At 37.3% G+C, this 16204-nt stretch overlaps 1 protein-coding gene across 1 annotated transcript in view; it reads right to left on the reverse strand.

Annotated features, from left to right (window-relative positions):
- Nucleotides 1-16204, reverse strand: part of LOC129238265 (uncharacterized) — a 193372-nt gene that overhangs the window by 152062 nt on the left and 25106 nt on the right. The window contains exon 3 of the mRNA XM_054873303.1: nt 15491-15637. Within this exon, the coding sequence (XP_054729278.1) occupies nt 15491-15637 (147 nt within the window). The remainder of the gene's footprint in view (nt 1-15490; nt 15638-16204) is intronic.

Genomic DNA, 16204 nt, shown 5'->3' on the forward strand with positions numbered 1-16204 from the left:
CATGTATTTATATAATATTACATAAAACAAGAGCCTAGAAAAAATTCAAGTCCCTGAATTCAGACGACCGAAATTGTATATACAGGGCGCTTCATTTCATTTATAAAACGGTCAAACATCTCTTTCTAACTCATAGACGAACCAAATAATTCCATTTCCGAATCAAATTGGACCGAATATTTTCAAGAATATTAAAAGTGGGTAATGGCTTTCACTACTTTGTTGCAGTCAAACTGCGCACACGTATCTGTGCAGCAAAAAATGTACATCTACCTATGCAAAGAATGTTCAACATCGAAAAGCTACAATCACAACAGACAGCTAGAAGATTCGCCACTCGACTCTCACTCTTACTCTCAGAGAGTACGTGCCGCCGCCGAAGAAGAAATCGGATTCCGGCGAGCCCAAAAAAACAGTTGGTACGTCGAGGAATGTCATGCCGCCACAGAAAGAAAAAATGCTGCCTATAGAGCCACGCTGCGATCGGGCGCAACGCGAGCCATGTGGGATCGCTACCGAGAGCTAAGAAAGGAAGAGCTGTGTATCATCCGACAGAAGAAATGAGAGGCCGAAACACGTGAGTGCGAGGAGCTCGAGATGCTGCCCAATAGGAACATGACCGAAAATTCTACCAGAAAGTTCGGCGGCTTACAGAAGGTTTTATGACCGGGGCATTTTCCTGTAAGAACAAAGACGGCGAACTGGTGACTGACAACCAGAGTAATCTTTAATTACTTACGTTGGCTGGGTCATGTCGTCCGAATGGATACAAACGCTCCGGCACTCAAAGTATTTGATGCGGTACCAGTTGGTGGTAGCACTGCGTTGGAAAAATCAGGTGGAGAATGACTTGGCTTCACTTGGTGTGTCCAATTGGTTAGCACGAGAAAGAAACGACTGGCGCGCTTTGTTAATCTCGGCGAAAATCGCGTAAGCGGTTACCACGCCAGTTAAAAGAAAAGGAATGATTTTTGAGGAAATAATTTTTTATGAATGGTGCAGAGCCAAAGTAAACTACTTAAATAAAACTTTTTTTTTTTTTAGTAACAAAGGAGAGTTCAAACAAATTGCGACTACTTTGTAGAAACTTCGCATAGAATAGCAAACACTAAGCAAATTTTTTTTTTATTGTGAAAAATTACGAAATTGCCTTTGTGGTGAACATTTTTTCTGACTTGTGTTACTATTATATTATGAGGGAATTTAACATTGCGACGTGAGAGATCTATTAGGAGCCCTTCGTGGATGCACAGTATTTTTCCGAGACTAACTTCTCCTAGTATATTCTCCTTGGTTAGATGCTTGTGCCGCTTATGCTTCAATGCTGGGCACGGTGCCAGCACATGTTTGGCGATTTGATCTATCTTCCTTCAAAACCTACAAGTTTTATTGGAGTTAATTCCTAGTTTAGTTAAATGAGGATTCAATTTACAATGTCTTGCTGGAGTTCTTGGGATGGTGCTAAAACTATTCTTATTTAATTTCATGTAATCTTTAAATCGGCTTAGGTTAAATGATGTTGAATGTGATAAACTCGGTAGATTATCACTGTACGCTCCTTTTGCCTTTCCTCTACTTTCTGAATAGGAGGCCACAATATGCATATGGGCTGTCTAACTTATAATGCGGTGCAAAATTTCTGACACCGGATTTGAATTTGGAGTACCAAAATCTATCCGAATCAATTAACATGCTCTTGGTAAAAATAATCAGTATTACAAAGTGTAATTGCCTAGGCCTGAGAGTTTAAAAAGCGCTTGAGAGAACGAAAATTAGTTAATCGCTTGACATACATATATAGCTGTAAAGTTAAAGGTTAGTTGAGAAAATGTGCTCACATGAAATAATTTATTAAAGTAATGCAAACCCAATAGCTTTTTGTCACAGATATCTATATAGAGGTCACCTGCAGCGTTGAACAATTGCTTACCAACTATGCCCGATGGCAGAGCAGAAAAGTATTTTCAAGCCACCTTTTTCATACACATTTTTGCTTTGATGCCAGTATTAAAATAGGTTAGAAAAACTAAATTTCAAACAAGAATCGTAAATAAATGCTCTGCCAAAGTTCGGCCAATTGTTTTAGAAACCCAATTCATTTTTGTGGTCGAACGTAGTCATAGCCAAAACCGAAGTTTGATTGATCTTTAATTTTATCTATGTCTTGGTGTTTTTTTTATCTGTTTGAGAACTATCGATATCGATAGCCATGGTTTGACAGCTGAGAATGACAAGCTGTGTTGGCATTTCTGTTCAGTAAAGTTTCACAAGTCATTCATCTCAAGTCAGTCACTTAACGCCAGAACGTCGCTCAAATAGCTTAAGTTTACTTAAAAAAAAAAAAAAAATTAAAAAAAAAAAATTTAATTCAATTTAATCTGTTAATCTGTTTGCGAAGTTCCTAGAGAACTTGCAGCATCATCGGAATAAGCTTCCGTTACGGTCAATTTTTTTTCAAAACACAACTTGCGTACAACGGATTTAACAATCAATTCATTGCAATATTCAAGCCACCATTAACGCCAAATGGTCATATTTATTGCAAAATGTAATAAAAGATTGAACTGATCGAATGAATTATGTAACTCGTAACCATAGCGGACTACGCCGGATATACATAATATTTAAAAAATAAATGCCATGAAACTGTAAAAATTATAGTAAAAATAAATCATTCCAACAATATTCCTGTTTTGTAATAGGACTATGTTTAAGTTCGTGCGGTTTTTTTTCGAAATTTGAAACTTTATTGACGTAAAATGGTTACAAATTTAATATTCAAAGTATTGTCCATCGCTTACTACTACTTTTTCCCATCTTTCTGGCAATTCACGGATTCCCTTTGTGAAAAATTCGGTCGGTTTTGCCGCAATCCACGAATCGATCCATTTTTTGACTTCATCGTAATTACGGAAGTGCTGGTCAGCCAGGCCATGTTGCATCGATCGGAAGAGATAGTAATCGGATGGCGCAAGGTCTGGACTATACGGCGGGTGGGGTAGGACATCCCATTTGAGCGTTTCTAAGTATGTTTTGACCACTTGTGCAACATGTGGCCGAGCATTGTCATGTTGCAAAATAACTTTGTCGTGTCTATCGGCGTATTGCGGCCGTTTTTCTCGCAGTGCTCGGCTCAAACGCATCAATTGTCGTCGGTAGACATCCCCCGTAATCGTTTCATTCGGTTTCAGTAGCTCATAATACACAACACCCAGCTGGTCCCACCAGATACACAGCATAACCTTCAGGCCATGAATATTCTGCGCCGACGTCGATGTTGAAGCATGGCCAGGGTATCCATACGTTGCCCGACGTTTTGGATTGTCGTAATGGACCCACTTTTCATCGCCAGTCACAATTCGATGCAAAAAACCCTTTCTTTTGTGCCGTTGAAGCAGTTGTTCGCATGCCATAAAACGGCGTTCAACGTCTCTTGGCTTCAATTCATACGGCACCCAATGGCCTACCTTTCGGATCATTCCCATGGCTTTTAAACGTTTGGAAATGGTTGATTGATCAACTCCCAAAGTTTTTGCAACCTCTTCTTGCGTTTGAGCCGGATCTTGATCGAGCAATTCCTCCAATTCGGTATCCATGAACTTTGGCGGCGCACCCTCGCGTTCTTCGTCTTCCAAGCCAAAATCACCACTTTTAAAGCGTGCAAACCACTTCTGGCACGTTCGCTCAGCTAGAGCATGCTCACCATAAACTTCCACCAAGATACGATGACTTTCGGCTGCTTTTTTCTTCATATTAAAATAATGAAGAAGAATTCCCCGCAAAAACACATTATTTGGCACGAAATTTGACATTTTCAAGTGTGGTAAAAATATTGTTGTTTACGCTTCAAATAAAAAACTTATACTGACGTTTGTGCCTTACGACAGTAGCTCTCCAATGAATGTTTGGAAATGTGGATCGATGGAATAATAATCAAGTTACGCCATCTGTTGTAAAACCGCGCGAACTTATCGATAGACCTATTAATATCATTTTAAATTATTAAGCTCTTAAAAAACACCCGATACAAAAGAGCTTGTAGAAAGAAAATTTCTTGCCCTCTTAAAATTTCGCCATACATATAATTTCGGCTGTGCGAATGTTTGCTTGTTCATCTGTTGCATCCGATGCCATTTTTTACGCATAAAAAAAAAATTAAGTGCAATACTTAAACATTTCGGTCGCTTTACTTGTACACTCACACATACTTTTATGTATGCACGTATATCACTTCCATGTATGAATTCCTTTATTATGCCAGGCTTGGTTTCTGTTCGACTCCCTTTTCGTTTTTTGTTTTTATTCAATTTAGCATATTTTTAGGCGTCTTAACAGTGCTTAAATACAAGCAGCGCAGAGATTTGTTTGCGACATAAATCTTCATTTGCCCTTGCAAACAAAACAAAAGCGTACATAAAAACAACATCGTTAGCTGTAGGGGGGCTGCAGCAACAACACTAAAGTGAAATGAGTGAGGGTTGCCATTCGCGCTAATGGCGGTGAAAACCACGTACCACTCTCTTCTCAATGCCGTCAATTATATTGGCAAGTGCCATTAAAATTCTTAACTGCCACTTTATTAGCGCATAAAACACTTAGCGGCTGTCCCAAAAAAACACGCAGATACTCTCGCACATATACGCACACACATTTGCTTATGGTGTAGTTTATTTTATTTCGTACTTATTTACCTATACATTTAGGCGTAGCGGCGCTGTTCAATCGAATAAACCATATAAATGGAGTTATAATTAAATGCAAAACAGTTGCAAAAACCAAATGTGAGCACAGCGCAGAGTAGCCACTTTTTTAGATTTATATGTTAGTTGGCCTCTACAGCTTTACGAAAGAATGCCATGTCATTTTGGAATTTCTAAATTTTTTACAAGTGAAGGGACTTAATTTAGTGGCATTGGAATGTCAATATTGGTATGAGACTTAGTTAGCTTAAGGAAGTAAATCAGTGTTGGAAAATTTTTTCTTTTCATTTACGTTAGATTATTTAGGTGAAAAAGGCTAAATACTCCAATATTGAATATTTGCTCAGCTGTCTCAGTCTGATGTGCACTTTACCGGACCAATTGATTTTAAATTTTAGCTCATGTGACGAACAGCAGCAGGGCTTCTGGACATAATCGCGTAACTCTTTAGTAGCATGAGTAGTTTATTGTCAATGGAAATGTAGTGTGACTGCCGATGGGATATCAGTTGAAGCATAATATACAGGGTGCGTACGATAGTTGATGACATCTTATACGTGGCTATAGCTTCCGGAAACCATTCCTTTTCTTTTGGCTCTTTTTCATATAAAACATGGAGAACTACAACTTAACTCAAGAAATGAAGAGGCATGCAGTTATCGTCGCAATATGTGAAAATCACACCAATTTAGAAATCTCAAATTGTCTTAAGCGCACCTCTTCTTTCCTTCATAAAGCAAAACGCAAAAACACATGAAACGTTCTGACACTATCCGAGCTGCAGAATTTATTAATCAAGTGCAAATAATCGTTGACGAGGACCCTTCAAAATCAATGAGGGTCCTTTCGAGAAGTTCAGTGCTTATGGGTGTCTTATCCATCGAGTTGTCCATGAAGATCTCCGGTTTCATCCTGCGTTATGCGCAGAAGACAATTTATGTTAAAGCAACCACGAGAACCACACTGATAAAAACGCCTTCTAAATACAATTTAACAACTCGAAACGCCTTAGATGTATAGTTTTTGCTCCAAGACCAAAAGATCAACCACAGAATGACAGATGGCTATGTTCCAATCCTAGAGAGGTTCCTGTTGTCATGCACACGAAGCCTCCAACCAATTTTATGGTCTTAGGTGTTGCAAGCAACAAATGTCATGCCGTGCCCTCACACTTTTTAATCAAGGATTTCGAATGAATTCTGCTGCATATCTTCTAGAGGCAGTAGGGAAACCCTGGATTGATAATATACGCGGTGACAGCCCATACATCTTTCAGAAAGACTCTGCTCTTTGATACAAAGTGATAGCTACGCAAGATTGGGTGGGTGAATTATTCCATGATCACATGACTTATAGCCATGTAACTCTCACACTAAAATCAGTGGTTTGCTGTTTTTTGTTTGTTCTATGCAGTTGTGAGTTACAGGTAACTCGTTTAACTTTGGTATATTTTACAGTTTTTCTTTGATAAAGGCAGAAATTACGAGCAATTTTGATTTCGTCGACTCCGTTCAGGCATCGAAAGATCGACCATACAACAGTCTTAAATAATTTGTGTAAAACTATTACATAAAAGTAATGGATTTCTTTTTTCCCAATCTAATATAAGTTAATTTGGTGTACAAAAAAATGCATGAAGTTATTAGGTGCGCAACTAAGTTCTCGTTGTTTTTTTAATGAAAAAACTACTTTTTTCTGAAAAATGGTCACAAGTGAATCATTGAAGGTATTACCCATCGCTGTCACTACTTTTTCCCATGTTTCTGGTAGATCTCGTATACCGTCGCGGCAAAACTGTTCATCTTTTGAGGCTATCCACGTATCAAGCCAATATTTGATGTCTTCATATGGTTGGAACTGCTGGTCAGCTAGACCATGTGCCATCGATCGGAACAGGTAATAATCGGACGTCAAAATATCTGGAAAATATGGCGGGTGGGGTAGGATTTCCCATTTCAGTGTTTCCAGGTAGGTTTTAACGGGTTTGGCAACGTGAGACCAAGTATTGTCATGCTGTAGAATCAATTTTTCATGCATCTCTGCGTATTGCCACCGCTTCTAGCACATTACTCGGCTCAATCGCATCAATTGAAGTCGACACCGATCCCCAGTGATGGTTCCGCTTATTTTTAATAGTTCATAATAAATAACACCAAATACATAGCATAACCTTCGCGCCGTGAATACTCGGCCGAGGCATAGTAGCATGACCGGGCAGAGCCCATGACTTTCTTTTACTTTGATTGCTGTAATGAATATATTTTTTATCACCCGTCACGATGCGGTGAAGAAAACCCTTCGTTTTTTGCCGCTGGAGCAGTTTGACACAGATCCTCATAGAGCAATGCCTCCAATTCAGCATCTGCGAAGGTTTTTGACCTTCCTTCACACGGACGGTCGTCAACATTAAAATCACCGTATTTGCAGCGACGGAACCAATCTCGGCACGTTGTTTCACTTAAAGCAACATTTCCATAAACCGTTTGTAGCTCTCGATGCCCTTCAGCCGCCATTTTTTTCGAATGAAAGAGGAAAATCAATACTTATCGCAAATGACGATTATTCGGCATCAGTCATTTTCACAAAACCAAAAGTATATGATACCAAAACAAAAGCACTGATGTGTCGAATCAGTTTGTTTACCATAAGTCTAAGCTTGGTTTATGACGTTTAGGTTATGTTAGAATCGACTAGCACACTCTGCTGGCGGCATCTATTGATAAACAGCGGGAACTTAGTTGTGCACCTAATATATTCAATTTGGTTTTCGAAGTAATTAGTGTTACTCTCAAATTGTCATCAAATACTGAGCGCACCTTGTACTTAAATACCTCGTAGAGCAATCTACCTCATCTGATGAAATTTGGGAAATAATTAGAAACAACGTTCCGTATGAAAAATGTTTGTCCATTTAAAAGCATACCCATATTTCAAAAATTTACCGCAATTTTATATAATGTAAAAATAGTAATAAACATAGAAGTTAGAGTTAGTTTCTACTGTAAGGTTTTACTCTAAGCCAATGATTTAAAATTTGTTTCAACAATTAAGGATTCAACGGATGCTCTTGAACTTCAATGAGATTGGGACAATCCCCTTCCACTCCCTAAATATTAAAAAAAATGTTTTCATTTAAAGTTTTCGACGTGTCAGGTTACTTTTAACACACCCTTTATTATTGTTAATAATTTAACCAGTGTTCAAGGATATAGGAGTTATATTCGACGCAAAATATTCTTCTAGTGTCACACTAACTTCATTCTTACTAAATCGTGTTCAGTTCTGGGCTTCATTCGTCGCAATGCATCCGAATTCTCTGATCCATATTCTACCTTTATCAAAAGTTTTCCGAAATATGTTCAGACAATTCAAAGCGCATGGAATAAACGCAAGTGATATTATCGCCTTCAAATTACTTCCCATCAACACCAACGCATTATGCCAGCGTTTGATCCAGCTCATGGAACATTTCTGGAGCTCTCTTTGCGGCATATACCTCAGATCTTTTTTCGACTTTATCATCACTTCCTTTTGGCTGTTAAAATGCGTTCCCCATAGTGGTTTTTTGACTCGAGCAAACAGAAAAAAAGAATGCAGGGAGCCGTACGAGTTGAATTCGATGACTGTTGGATGGTACTCCTTTCGTTATTGGTAAAAAATTCACAGATAATGATGGCTTCTGGTGCAAAATAGTTCTTGTTAACTATCTGACCGTAAAAACTACAAACTATGTCCTGAATGGATCCATAAGCAGTGTTCAAGTCCTATGCTAGCTCCCTGATGGTTAATTTATGGTCATTGATGAACTTTTCTTTCACTTTATTGATGTTTTTATCAGTTTTTGATGTCGATGGTTTGACACTATTTTCGTCATCCCTAATGAATTCACGATCTCTTGTGAACGAAAATATATAATACAAATTCATTGTTGCAAATAACGGCGTAACTTAAAAAAATGGCAAGGAATGGCGGTACAATTTGGGTAGAAATGTTAATTACAGATGCTCTTTTGATGCAATAAAAAAAGTACAGAATTGAAATTAGTTGACATAGAGCGTCACTTGGCGGTTGTTCCGGGAACTTTTTGATCAATGTTATATGGTATATATACATAGCTCAATAAAATGCTTATAAATTATTTTATTAAAATGTGTGCTTTAATACTGATTAGTGAATTTAATAAATTATTGCCAACTGCTTTAAAGAGGAACGCACATAATAGCGAGCATAAACGACAAATACAAGAACATCCATATTATTTGGGCATAAACGTGGGCACACACAAAGTGTGTGTGTCGAAAATATTTCAGTTGAAGCAGCCGGCGCAGCAACAGTGGCAACCTCAGCAGCTGGAAGCATAACAACAGTTTGTTTATCGACCATAATCGTAACTGTAAATTTAACTGTTTTCCCTACCTTTTTCCATAGTCATCAATTGAGTAGGCAGGGGAGGCACTGGCAGCTGAGAGAGTATTATGTTCGTTATGCCTGAATGTAACAGCAAATGAACCACGAACAACAGTAAACAGGTAAATTTTGCCTCTTCAAAGACGAAACACGTAACTATATCGTTTGGTGTACAGCAAACACGAGCAGCTGTAGAAAAAGCCGACAAATTGGCCTAAGTCTAAGACTGGGCGATGGTTTGCGGAGATTTATTATTTTAGTGGGCCGTTGCGGCATGGCGTGCATGCCATTGTCATAACATAACAATTTCTGGGTGGAAGGAATAAGTGCATACCAGCAGACATTTGCCCGTAAAATTTGTCTGTCCACCATATTGGCAATTGAGTCTCATTTAAGCAGGTAAGTGTGGTGTAGGTTTTTGAATACTAATGAACATACCCGTATAGAGACATCAGCGCACAAAGAAAATGGAAAGAAAAGAACCTGAAAATTAGTGCGAAGGGTGCGTTGAGGAAAGCTAACAGCAAGCACAATCAGAATTCTTTTTGGGGAATGCGGTAAAATTCAAATATTAGAAAAAATATTAACAAATAAAAGTTAAAAACGCAGGCTGAAAAAGGCAGCGGTCGGCTGAAAGCGAAGGAAAGCTACCCAACACAAAGCGAAAGTGCAAAGACGTTACTGCAAGAAAAAATGTAAAGCACAACATGAACAGCAACGACGAAAAGCCGACAACATCTCAGCGGCGGCGGCTAATGCGATAGCCAAAAAGCATTTAACTGTGGCGCTCACTGACCGCAGTAACCCGCACGGTAAATCCTGAGCATGCACTGCGACTTCTTCAGCTTCAAAATAAGGGTGTACCCACCGATGACTGGAAGCTGATAATAGTGAAAAATCTGCGAACTCGGATGAAAGTCTAAATTTCATCATACAGACTAATAAAGAAACAGAGGACATTCTGTACGCTCGGTTCGGAAAACGGAGTGAGCCATTGGAAGCATTTACCTTCGCCTTAAGAAACTCAATTCCCCCGATGGAAACAAAAACACGCTCGAAACTGGGGAGGTGATGATTTCGTTTTTAATTCTCAACCAATTGAAATGTGACGCTATTAGTAAAGGATCATAGTTTGAATAAACCAGTTACTTAAAATCTTGAAATCTTAAAACCGAAAATGCCTGGTTTTGATAGAGTTCCTTACAAAATTAGGGGTTTCTAAATAGTCATTTCTTTAATGAATTGTATTGCGAAGATCATGATGGGCATCTGAAATGAACGGCTTGTATTGGTCACTACTCGTGCGTTCACATACATGTTTGTACTTTGCCTTAACGGCAGAGCAGCGCATGCGGGGTATTAACCAGTTCCAGTATAATATTTTCAAATACTTTGTCTCGCTGAAAACGCACTGGGTGTTCTGCGCTTTACGAAGGATGATTGCTATTATCAAAACTGTTTACTATAATTTTTGTTATAAAAATGCTTCGATCTACATTCTTCGAAACAAGCAGCTGATATATCATACTATAGCCGGTAAGCTTTTCACAATCATTTACCATATTAAACTGAAGCATATTTTAAAGCAGGGATCACATCGAAGTAACATACCGGTATACATACAAATGTAATTTCAAAAATGTGAATATGAACAAAATTCCACTAACGTAGATTTTTTCATTGTTATTTATGCAATGCATACAAATAGATCTATATATGCACACCTTTAGCCAATTTTGATTTTACGTAAAACCAGCTTATATTCCACATATTGTCGATAATTCGTGACATTAATGCAAGTCAAGTTTCTCAGCCTGCTCCGAGTTCGATGTATGAGCCACTTATTTTTGGCAGCTGTCTGAGAATTGTCATATTTTGAATTCAGACGCGAGGCATAAAAACATCATCAAATCGAATATCCGTAAATCAAGCACGAATTCACAACGAAATCATCAACAAGATAGAGAGAAAATTAGCTCATAAAAGCGAAGTAAATTGAATAAAGTGGGAATGCAGAGATGTGCACAGAATCGTAAAACACATGACCCCGGCATAAGAGGGAATACAAAAAAAAAAAAAAACAGGAACAAAAATCAAATATAAATGCCAACATAACTACAAACGAAATAGGTATGAACCAAATTTATAGTACAAAAGAATTGATCAAAAGCAACAAACAACAAAAAAATCAACTCACAAATCAATCCGAGTTAGAAAAAAAAAAAAAATTTTAAAGGGGAATTTATATGGATTTCCATACACACGCATACATGTGTAACAGCGAATTAGAAATATGAGCAATGCCAGCACTCTCTGTTTCGTCACTCCTAAGTCAGCAGCCAGCAGACAGCCCAATAATCACCTCGGCCACAGCCTCACACTCAGGCGGGGACTGAAATTGGGGCGAGCTGCTGTTCATAAGCTGGCGCAACTATAGCAGTGGCAGTCTAAAGGGTGCGAACAAATACAAACCAGTCGTCGTCATTCATTCGCTCAGCGCACGGTCTGTTGAAAATCAATATGAATATGTCATAAATTTCAAATCCCCGAATCGTTGCCATACCAATACTGCTGCCTCGCTCCTTTGGCGTTTCGCTATTATATTAGTATATACATACATATGTATGTATGTATGCATGTATGTATGCATGTGTGCAGATGTTGCTGTGTGTGTTTTCAATTTTTAGCGCGTTTAATAAAGGTGGGTACACTGAATGCTTAGTTCATCCTAAGCAGAGATGCCTTCAGACCTGTGCATGCGTCTGTGTGTGTGTATATATGTGGAGAGTATTCCGAATTCGAGTTCGTATAAATTATGGCAGCAGTGAGTCACAAGTTTTCACATTCCCTTTATTTTGCTGCGTTGATTTTGTAATATTTCTGTTTTTTTGCAATATTTTTTATGTGGCATGACATATTTTCGCAGACATACGAACTTTCCTACAACAGTGAAGGGGCAAATATTCGGTGTTGAACTTCTAGTGTTGAATATTTCCCTCGCTTTTTCGCTTCAGCAACCATGCGGAGGGTAATAGAAAACAGAGCTGGGCAGAATTTTGGGCTGGCATTGCTAAATTCTGTACTTTTTTATTCTTCTTTTATTCCTTTTTTATCGAGCGATTTGTTCTGTGATTGTTTGTAAGAATGTTCGAGATTTTTTTTTCACAAGTACTTTTTATTTATTGATGTCGCGCACATAAAATCTTTCAGGCACCTCCACTACAGCCGCACATATTGAAAAATATTGGTGTGAAGCAAAAAACAAAAAAAACATGGTAAAAAAAGTGGTGAAATCGTTATAAGTATCTGTAACTCATAACTCCTTTTAGAAGTAGGAAAAGTCGTAAATTACTACACTGCAAGTTGTGAGCACTTCCTTGTTCAGCAAATGGCGAAGTGCTGATGTTCGTAAAAACTACGAGAGTATACCTTAAGAATAGGAGAAACACAAAAAAAAATTTTTATAAGATTGAGCCTGCCTTGAAATACGCATTTGCTAGACTGAAAAATACTTAAATTAAATACTACAAAAAAAATTGCTTGCTTGGTTTAGCATTTTGCAGTCTTTCAACATAATTTAAAATTAGAACTAAAATAAATACTCAAGAGGATGATGTATTTTTTATATTTCTTTATAAAAATATTTGGACATAAAAAGATATTTCTTTAACCTTTTTCGAAAGTATGATTATATAATTCTCTTTATTTACGAATAGGGCAAGAGTTTTAGCTTATTATTCTATTTATCTTTTATTTTGTATTTTGTAAAGGTTTCGGGTCAGTTAAAAGTGGTAATCTCATGAATATAGAATAATTTCTATAAGCGGCTTAAATTTTTTTAGATTTTTCCAAAATAGTGATGTTAGCATATTTATTTAGGCTAACTCGTAATTTTTATCAGGTCAAACATTTTTTAAACTATTTTTTTAATTACTGTTAGTATTTTTTATTACTAATTTTATTGAGATTTAATTTTTCAAGTCCTTTAAAATGCTTTTTAATTTTATTCAAAATACAATTTTTTTCTACACGGAGTTGTTTATTTTTTTAATTAGCTTAACTGTTTATTTAGTTTATTCAAAATATTAGTTTTAGCGGTATTTAATTTTTGATTTCATTTTGTATTTAATTTATCATATTTTGTTTACACATTTTTTGATCTGTTCAAAGTTTTGGTTAAAGCGTTTTTTAATTATTTCAAATTATTAATTTTGTTGTATTTTGTTATGAGTAGAGAATTATTAGAATTTTTAAAGAGCTGATGGCCTCTGCAGCCAATGCTCAAACATAATTTTAGTACTGGTATTTATACCAGTCACTAAATAATAATAATAATAAATAGAATTTTAAATTTATTTCAAAGTATTAATTTTAGCTTTCTGCACATTTTTATTTTTTTTGGTTTTTTTAGTTTTAGTTTTTCTCTACTTAAACTCACATTTATTGTATTATTAAGTAATATTTTTTCACAAACAGAGAACAATTTTAATATATTTAATTCGGTTTTTTCGTTTTTGTTTTAAACATTTGAACAGAAAGACTTATTTATTGTTCAGAAAGACTTATTTATTGTTATAGTAGTTTACTATTAATGTGATTTGGTGTTTTTTTTTTATTTGTATGTACATAGCTCTTCATAGTAGTTTTGACGCAAATTTTTTTGGTTTTTTTGCAAATATTGGTTAAGTTTTAGTTTGTTTTACTCATCAGACATATTTTTTTTAATTACAAAAAAGTATATATACATATGTCTGTTATTGAATGCATACAGGTGATAAAATGAATGAACAAAAACTCAATATTAAAGAAGATGGCATTTTTTTAAGGACGAAATTTGCGCTTTGCGTAGCAAAAGAAACTGTATTACCGGTACTACCGTGGGTTCAATCAGGCTTTCAGTAACTCCAGTTGCTGTGGCACCACTGGCTTGACATCACACCGATGTCGGGGAGTGGTGTATATTCCGGAGAAAAATATTATGGGCTTATTCTATTCCTACGTTGGTCAGTGGTTTGCGGAGCTAACTTCCCTGCGAGTCATGCTTTCAGGGCGAAAAAGCATGGACTTGCGCGGAAGAACTGTTCTAAGTCAGCCCATTATTGTGTAACCGACCATCCGTCTACTATTCATATGAAGCTGATGATAGTTAAGACAGCTAAGACGAGAGGTCAACGAGAACTGCTGCTGCCACTACAAAACTTTCCAGTAGCACTGCTTAGCGAAATTAACTTTAGCTATTTTTCTTTAGGAAACTTTGGTAAAACGAGGACTAGCTTGAAACTTTCCAAGGCTGCTTTATACCAAATTACTTTAAAAAGTACTGTCGCGAATATCTGAGGAAACGTGTAACAACAACATCCTATGTTTTTATTAATTCATACTTTCATGCCAAACCCATATCAGGATGGTAGAGAACAAGCTTCTGCTTACTCACTTACTAACAACAATGAATGCTCTAAATCTGCTTCAGATAACCACGTTTAAAACTCGCACTCGGAGAAGTAAACGTATCTACAACTTATTCGTAATGTTGGTGAACGCAGGATAGACTCAGTTTTAAAAAACTATGATTAGGTATCCAAAGACAGAAGAATAGTGACTTAAAATTGCAGGTACTTTTCTACTATCACAACTTCTGAAAATATTGTTTCCAGTGTTGCAGTAAGGATGCCGATTCGTCTTAGCCGATATTAGCCTTCTATTGTACAAAAATTAATATTTATTTCGTATAAACTCTTTTGAACCCAAATATGAAAAACATATTTTAATATTTTTCTCTCAGTGCTAACGATGACTGCAATTGAAATCAAGTGAACAAACTAAGTCTGCATCTAACAGCTCCTGAAGCTTACGCTTAGATATGAATGCGGATTTTATTTAAAGTTCACAATTGAAAAGCAGATTTTTGTATAAATGCTGGTGTGTGGTGCAATAAATGGCTGTGTCGGTGTGTATGTGTGCGAACATTTGCATACCGATTTCGCTTAGGCGCAGATATAAATCAAAACTCAGACCGATTGCCAGCGCTTGAGCGTGAAAATGTGGCTCCGCAGAGAAGAAAGAGGTTGGAAAATAATAAAAACTGGATAAAGTAAGGCCGTAAAACATTTTCGATGCAGCGAAAATTCATGTGAATCCGCAAAGGATTTGCAAGCGTCACAAAACCTAAAGCAGCCAAAGTTAAAGGGGATTTTCAAGTAAAGAATATTATGTTTTTTGAGCTTAGTTAAGACGCGTCTATGCACTCGTATAACCCATATATGAGTAAAAATGATAATAAAAAATAAAAAATTATAATAATTATGTAAGAATTATGTAGGTTCAATTGAAATTTTAATATAAATTGAATAAATGTATCTTCATAATTGGTTGCGATTACGTACCGAAAGATCGCCTCCATAGAAGGGATGTATAACGAACGTTTCGTTGCCGATGTGTATTACGCCGCTGACACCATTGCACGTATGGAAGGCGGCGCTAGCACCAGGGTAGTCCTTAACAGTGCCATGGTAATAGCAATGCTCAATGTCCTGCAAAAACCACAAAACAAAATTAGTGGATATATAAAGAATGAATTAAATTTATGCTAAGCAGCTAATGCAAAATTATTAAAAGCATTTACAGGGTTTGATTGAAAAGTAATGAAAAAGCGATCAACCGGAACGGGTGGTGGGGGAAAATGATCGTTGGACCTTCTCCTTCCACTAGAAACTGGTCCCAGTTCGCTGGCAATAGCGGTGCAGCGGTACAAAACGAGTACCGAAACCATTGGGCTACTCAAGGAGGCTTACGGGTACCAATCTCTGTCCAGTGCCCAGGTAAAACGGTGGTACAAATCGTTCAAGGAAGGTCGGGAGGATGTCGAAGACGAACAGCGATCTGGAAGGCCTTCGACCACACCGCCTTCCTCTGCACCTCTGCATTGGACAAGATGGGGGTTCCGGTGCTTCCCTACCCTCCCTACAGCCCAGACTTGTCCCCTCCGGACTTCTTCTTGCTCCCGCGCCTGAAAAGAAAGCTGAAGGAGAGGCGTTTCGAATCCATCGAGGCGATCCAAAAAACTGTGACAGCCGAATTGAACGCGATTCCGGCGGATG

This window comes from Anastrepha obliqua, chromosome 2 (genome assembly GCF_027943255.1).
Source record: "Anastrepha obliqua isolate idAnaObli1 chromosome 2, idAnaObli1_1.0, whole genome shotgun sequence".
In the NCBI taxonomy this organism is placed as follows: domain Eukaryota; kingdom Metazoa; phylum Arthropoda; class Insecta; order Diptera; family Tephritidae; genus Anastrepha; species Anastrepha obliqua.